This window comes from Capra hircus, chromosome 25, assembly GCF_001704415.2.
Source record: "Capra hircus breed San Clemente chromosome 25, ASM170441v1, whole genome shotgun sequence".
NCBI lineage: Eukaryota > Metazoa > Chordata > Mammalia > Artiodactyla > Bovidae > Capra > Capra hircus.
This window is the reverse complement of record NC_030832.1, coordinates 2,024,698-2,032,126: the sequence shown is the minus strand read 5'-3', so window position 1 is coordinate 2,032,126 and position 7,429 is coordinate 2,024,698. Positions and strand designations below refer to the sequence as shown.

General features: G+C 59.7%; 1 protein-coding gene across 1 annotated transcript in view; it reads left to right on the top strand.

Annotated features, from left to right (window-relative positions):
• Positions 3,021–7,429, top strand: part of PRSS27 (protease, serine 27) — a 12,073-nt gene continuing 7,664 nt past the window's right edge. The window contains exons 1-2 of the mRNA XM_018040362.1: positions 3,021–3,171; positions 6,948–6,974. Coding sequence (XP_017895851.1) covers positions 3,036–3,171; positions 6,948–6,974 — 163 coding nt within the window. The 5' untranslated portion in view covers positions 3,021–3,035. The remainder of the gene's footprint in view (positions 3,172–6,947; positions 6,975–7,429) is intronic.

Below are 7,429 nucleotides of genomic sequence, written 5' to 3'. Positions count from 1 at the left end.
GATTTACAAACGGGCTGGGCCAGTTATGTGCCCACCAGCTGGCACATTGCCCCATAGCCTGGACTAACAGCATTCCACCAAGGCTGAGATAACTCCACACATCTCCTTGCTGTAGCTTTGATTTGCATTTCTTTAATTACTGAGGCTGAATATTTCTCAGTAAGTCTATTAGCCAAATTGGTTTCCTCTTCCAAGACTTGTCTGTGTCCTTCATTCATTTTGTCTTTAGGGGTCCAGGATTTGCCTGATCAATTTCTTAAGCGCTCTGGACGATAATGTTGTCAGCATTTGGCCACATTTCCTATTGTTTGCTTTTTAATTTTTTAAAATTTTAAAAACTGTTTTTTTTTTTTTTCAGGCTGCACCATGTGGCTTGTGAGTTCACTGTTCCCCAGACAGGGATCAAACACTGACCCTCTGCACTGGGAACACGGAACCTTAACCACTAGACAACTAGGGAAGTCCCTGCTTTTTTATTTTGAAGCCAGCTTTGCTTGTGTTTTTTTAGTTTTTGGCCACCCCTCTTTTATGCTGTCTACTGTGACTTCTTTTTTTTTTTTTGCCACACAGCATGTGGGATATTAGTTCCCAATGAAAGTGTTAGTCTCTCAGTCATGTCTGACTCTTTGCGACCCCAAGGACATCAGTCTCCTCTGTCCATGGAATTCTTCAGGCCAGAATACTGGAGTGCGTAGCCACTATCAAACCCATGCCCCCTGCATTGCAAGTTTTAACCACTGGACCCTTGGGGAGGTCCCTACCGTGACTTCTAACATTAGAAAACATGCTCCCTGACGGAGTTGGTAGATAGCCACTTTTTTATTTTTTAAGGAGGAATTGATAAAACATAATCAAGTCTCTGAATCCTTCTGGATTCCAGTTCTCCTCCTTTGTTTGGTGGAGGGAATGAGAAAGAGGCCTGGCTTCCTGCTCACCCTGCAGCCCCCACCCCAGCTCTCTGCCTGGTGGGGGCGTCACCGGCCCCAGGCCCACAGGTGTCCAGGGGGACACGAGCCGCTTCTCTAGGCACTGGAGTCACTGGGAGCCGAACTTTCCCTGCGTCCCCGCTGTCTGATCACTCCTGACTTTTGTTGCTTGGTTGATTTCAAGGCACAGCCTTCTTAGAATTGGCTTTGAAAAAAAAAAAAACGAAGAAGGATGCCCTAGAGGCAGTGTTGGCCCAGAAAAATCTGAGAGGCCTCTGAGATCCAGGGAATCGACCGTCAGGTGCTGGAGAACTGTCGCCGTGCTGACCTTCTGAAAGTTTCCCGTTTGCGATTAGACATTTTCAGCTTCATTCTGTCTTGCCGAGCCCTCCGCACCGTTCACCTGGATGTTCCCCGGCCCGGGACAGCGCTGGGCCCCCAGCGTGCGCACAGAACACTTGTGCAGTGAGCCCCAGTGAGTCTGGGCCCGGCTTCCATACTCCGCCCCTCCCCAGGGAGCACAGGACGCAGCGCCGAGGGGGCCGCGGCGCAGGCGGGGAGAGGGGGCGTGTGTGACAGGCCCGAGCTGCGGGTGACGCCCCCTTCCCCTCGCAGGGCTGCTGGAGAAGGGAGGGGAGCAGCAGAGGGGCAGGGGCCGGACTGGGAGGAAGGGGACAGCGAGGAGCGGAGGGAGCCCCCCAGGCCTGGCTCTGCCCGGCCGCCCGGCCATCGGAGGGCAGGACTGCGCGGACCCGGCGGCGCTCCAGGGCCGGGGGCCGGGGGCCGGGGGACGGGGGACGGGGAGGGGGCGGCCGGCCTCGGCCCCCGCGCCTCCCGGGGTGTGCCGCACCCTCTGCGCAGGCCAGGCCGGGAGGCTGAGGCCGGGCTCTGCCTGTGCTCCAGCGCTCCCCACGCCAGGCTTGGGGTCGGGGGTCTGCCGGACCTGGTCCCCGGCCCTGGCACCCAGCCGAACCCAGACCAGAGCCTCTGACATCAGCCCCGTGCCCCAGATAACTTCCTCCCGGAGCCGCTTCCGCGGCGGCCGCACGTCCCCAACCCGGCCTGCCACGCCCGGGGCAGGAACACGGTATGGTCAACCGGCCCTGCCTTCCCAGAACCAGCTTCCGCCCCGCCCACCTGGCCCTCGGTTCCGGGAAGCCCCCCCACTGCCCCCACCCTCCGGCTGGGGTAGGAGGGTGCCGCCCGCAGGTGGTCGTGGCCTCCTTGGGAGTCCTGGAACTGCTGGGACCCAGTCCCTGGACGGAGGGCTGGCCAGGGCGCTGATGTCGGTTGGGGACCCCCACTCCGGACTCCTTCCCTGCCCCACTTTGTTCCATAAGCACAGGGGACCTGGACTTTTTTGTGCCCATCCCCCACAAAAGTGTAAAACCCAGTCCTGGACTCTGTTTCATTCACTGATGCATTTTGGGTGGGGGTGTGTGTGTGTGTGTGTGAGTGAGTGTGCGCACGCGCGCACACTCCTGGGTTCAGTCATACCCAACTCTTGGTGACCCTAGGGACTGTGTGTGTGTGTGTGTGCGCGTGTGCACACATGCCTGCGACCTCAGTCACGCCCAGCTCTGTGACCCTATGGACCGTAGCCTGCCAGGCTCCTCTGTCCATGGAATTTTCCGGGCAAGAATACGGGAGCGGGTTGCCATTTCCTTCTCCAGGGATCTTCCTTCAGGAATCAAATCGGCAGCTCTGTGTCTCCTGCTTTGGAAGGCAGGTTCTTTACCACCAGTGGCACCTGGGAAGTAGAGAATCAATACGAATGAATGAACCAATGAGATCAGTGAATGAATGAAACAGGGAGGCTCTCATGGGCGGACGGCAGTCAGTTAATGTGGGGCCTGTGGTCAGTTGGGGGATGTGGTCAGCCATGGTAGGGGGTAGAAGTCCAGGCCACAAGCCGCCTAAATGGGGCCTATGCACCCTGGCCTCAAACCCTTGGGTGAGGGGTCTAGCCCTTTGGGGTTCAGGGCCAGGTCATGGAGGAACCAGAGTTCTGGGGTGCCTCCTTCCTGTCGAGAGGAACTGGGCTGGCCAGGCTGACAGGTCCAGCAGCATAGCCGAGCTGACACTCATCTGCAGCATATAACCCACTTCATGGAGCCCCGAACGCCGTGCTCGAGCACTCGCGACTCCTGCCACCGCTGTCCCCTGCCCGGCAGGCACTCCAGCCAGGCCGAGACCATGAGGCAGGTGCCAGCCGTGGCTCTGCTCCTGCTGTTGCTGCGGTCCGGTGAGTCCTACAGATCGCAGGAGAGTCCTACAGGTCCTACAGGTCTGTCCTGTTGGCAGCTGTAGCCCAGTCCCCACTCCCTGGCCAGGCTGGGGGCTGCAGCACTGGCCTCCTCTTCTCGCAGGAGGAAGGTTCCAGACATCCACCTGGGGGAGTGAAGTGGGGAAGGCAGCGTGGGTGCAGGCCTGCGAGCGCCCTGAGGCGGTGACCCGGGCAGGATCCACCCCCACCCGCACCCCCACCCCCATTCCCGCTGCCTCGAGTGAGCAGGGCCAAGTTCTGGGCTTGGCATTCCGCTTCCTCTCATCTTGGTTTCTCCAAGGCACAAACACAGGGCTGCCTGGGTGCAGGATCTGAACTCAAGACTGCGGGCCTCTAACCCAGGGCCAGCATCCGCAGGGCCAGGAAGGGTGGCCGAGCACGGCCTGAGCCAGTGAGCCACAGAAGGCTGGGGGCGCTCAGCAGGACACGGGGCAGGGGTGCAGGTGGGAGGGGGCGGGGGGCGGCTCCTGCACCCTGGCCCCTCTCCCAGGCCCCAGTGAGGGTGAGCAGGTGTCAGCCAGGGGCCCCACCTGCCAGGCCCCTCCCAGCTGGGCAGGCTGCTCTCTGCTGGAGAAACTCTCCTGCATTCCTGGGCCCGCCTGGCCTGCCCAGCCACCTCCTCACTTCCGTGTCCTCAAGTCACCTCGCAGGGCCTGGCTGTCAGCCTGGGCTGCAGCCCTGCCAGGGCTCCAGGCTTCCCACCGGGGAGGAGGCACCTTGGTGGGGAGACCCCAGACTCCTTGGGCTCCACAGGGACCCCCAGGCCTCGCCGCCCTGCCTGCCTCCCCTGGCACCAGGATAACAGCGTTCTTTGAGGGAGCTCTTCTTTGCCAGGGTGTGTAACCCTGTGATTGCTCCTGGTGGGTGGAGTAATCGAGGTCATTGCCAAAGTGCAAACAGCGGCCTGCACTTGGCTCTCCAACAGCTGACACCAGAGGCCTGAACTCCTTCAGCACCATCCTGGCCTCTCATCTCTGGCTGTTCTCTCCTAAAGCCTTGGGTCTCTCCTGCCTCCACAAGCAACCAGATACAGGAGCAGAAGGGCCCTGGAACCAGAAGAGGGGCCTGACACCGTGCTGGCTTACCCAGCCCTAACAGGACGCCCACCCTGCCCAGCCTAGGTCTCCACATCGCTCTTCCTCAGGCAGTCCTGCTCCCACTGTCCTGCTTATATATTCTCTGGGCTCAGGCTCCCAGGATGTGGGCCCTGCTTCCACAGAGATCCTGAGCTCATGGGTGAGATGAGATGAAAATTTCACCCCCAGGGCTAGGTGGGCAGAGCTCTGTGGGGCCAAGTGGGAAGACAGAAAGCTCAGCAAAGGGAGCCAGGCTGCCCAGACAGTACAATCAAGGAGGGCTGCCTGGAGGAGGGGGAGGAATTTCAGTTAGGTTTAGCACTCTGGATTAGGATCTGGATTAGCACTCTCTAGAATCTGGATTTAGACCCAGGAGGAAAGGGCTGCTTTGGACAAACATTCACAGGCAGGAAAAGTGAAGTCAAGGTCGCTTAGTCAGGTCTGATTCTTTGTGACCCCAGGGACTGTAGACCGCCAGGCTCCTCTGTTCGTGGAATTCTCCAGGAAAGAATACTGGAGTGGATAGCCATTCCCTTCTCCAGGGGATCTTCCCAACCCAGTGCTCAAACCTGGTTCTCCTTCATCACAGATGGATTCTTTACCATCTGAGCCACCAGAGGAGCCTCAGAGGCCAGGGGCTCAGTCCAAACAAGAAGCCGAGGTGCATCAGGCTGGGGTGCAGAAGCCTGCAGAGCCTCAACAGGAGGGTCTGACAGGCAGGGTACGAGTGCCCTTGATCCCAGGCGTGGACAGTGGATCCACATACTCGTACAGGAGCGGGGATGGCTGTGGGGAGAACCTGGGCAAGGCTCTGGGAAAGTCCCATGGGGAGGGAAAAAGCTGGCCAGGGCGTTTCAGCTTTGTGCAAGAAGCAAGAGCACAGGGTCTGGGGTTATCAATCTGACTGTGAAGAAGGCTGAGCGCCGAGGAATTAAGGCTTTTGAGCTGTGGTGTTGGAGAAGACTCTTGAGAGTCCCTTGGAGTGCAAAGAGATCCAACCAGTCCATTCTGAAGATCAGCCCTGGGATTTCCTTGGAGGGAATGATGCTGAAGCTGAAACTCCAGTACTTTGGCCACCTCATGCGAAGAGTTGACTCATTGGAAAAGACTCTGATGCTGGGAGGGATTGGGGGCAGGAGGAAAAGAGGACGACAGAGGATGAGATGGCTGGATGGCATCACTGACTCGATGGACATGAGTCTGAGTGAACTCCGGAGTTGGTGATGGACAGGAAGGCCTGGCGTGCTGCGATTCATGGGGTCGCAAAGAGTCAGACACGACTGAGCAACTGAACTGAACTGAAATCAGATTACACTAAGACGGGAGGCTGGAGGGAATGCCTGCCTGGGGCACGTGTGCATTTTTAAAGAGCCCCTTGTTGACACAGTCAGTGTCTGGGCAGACGTCCTGCTGGCCCGGGCTGACTGCCCTCACCCCCGCGTGTCTGTTGGCGCCTCTGCCTGGAAAGTGGCCGGCCCTGCCTGTGCCTGCCTGCTCCTCTTGGCCCATGCTCAGCACCCTCTGCAACTGCTTCACTGTCCACCCCCCCAGCACTGGGGAGTGTGCCCCTCAGCTGGAAGAATAGGGTCCTGTCAAAACCCACAGGGTCACAGAGGGGTGTGGCTCAGCCTGGCCATTTCCTGCCCGGCCGCAGGGGCCCCTCAGCCGCCTGGGACTGGTTACTGAGAGGGGCTGGGGTGTCGGGGGAGTGTGAAGTGGGGAGAGGCTGTCCTGACCCCCCAAGCTCGGATCAGATCCGCCCCAGTGACCAGATCCACAAGCAGGGCTCTCGTACGGGGCGGGCTACCTGGAGCTGCGCCGGTCTAGACTGTCGGCCTGGCTGGGGTCTCTGAGCTGGGGTGGAGGGGCCTGTCAAGGCCAAGAGGCGGGCCCTGTGCCTTGTCCAAGGACTGGGGGACAGTGGTCCCAGGGAGAGGGGTCCACTTCCAAAGAGTGCCCCCTGCCCTCCCACCACCCCCGCTGTCCCTCACACAGGCAGGGGTGCTGGGGCCACCTGTGAGCTTGCTGAAACGCCTGAGAGAGGGGCTGGCGCCTGGGACTCTGGGATCTTGGGAGGACTGACCCACGACCACCGGCTTGCCTTTCTACTCCCCTGAGACTAGCGAGACCCAAGCGGCTGGGCAGGCGGTTGGACGTGGAGCCTCGCTCACTCTGTCTGGCCCCTTATCCCAGCCAGCCCTAGGCTGGAGGAGGGGGTTGGCGGGGAGGCCCCACAGCCCCGGGGCGGAAGGCCAGATCCTCAGCAGAGCTTCCAGACGAGGATGAGTGTGGGGTGTGGAGGGAAAGCCCTAGTGGGGTCCCGAAGGAGCCCTCTTGCCCCAAATGGGAGGGTCAAGCTCTGATGGAGTCCCCTCCCTGGCCTCTCTAATTGGTCCTCGTGTGGCAGGGTGCCTGTCTTTCCTTTCAGGTGAACCCTGGCCCACAGCCCAGCCTGTGCACACTGTGGGGGCGGGACCTGCGGCTGAAGGCTGCTCGCCTCTCCTGCCAGGTCCCCGGTGGACAGTCCTGTGGAGTCTGCAGGAAGCTGGGTGTGCAGCAGGGGACAGGCTAAGGACCCGCAGAGGACCTTAGAGGTCCAAGCAGAGGACCGCAGCTTGGGCAAAGTTGGCTGATCACCCTCTTTTTTCTCATTTTCAGGAACTCAGGGGGGCGAGGCACTAAACGGTAAGGATTCAAGGCCTTTGGGTAGGGGGACAGGAATGGGCTTGGCTGAGATCTCTGAGACTGGCCAGGACCCCCATCCCCAGTGAGACCCATAATGAATGGGCCCGGGACGGGAATCCCACAGTGGGGAAAACTGGGGAGCCTAGACAGGAGTTTGGGGTGGAAGGGGAAGGTCCAGGGGCCCATTTGTCAGGCTGGAAAGTGAAGTCACTCAGTCGTGTCTGACTCTTTGCGACCCCATGGACTGTAGCCTACCATGTTCTTCTGTCCATGGGATTTTCCAGGCAAGAGTACTGGAGTGGGCTGCTATTTCCTTCTCCAGAGGATCTTCCCGACCCAGGGATTGAACCTGGGTCTCCCGCATTGTAGGCAGACGCTTTACCGTCTGGCCGGGGGGTGGGGTAAGACCTTTACCCGTGTTATCTCACCCCCACCGCCCAGAAGGTCAGGTGTCA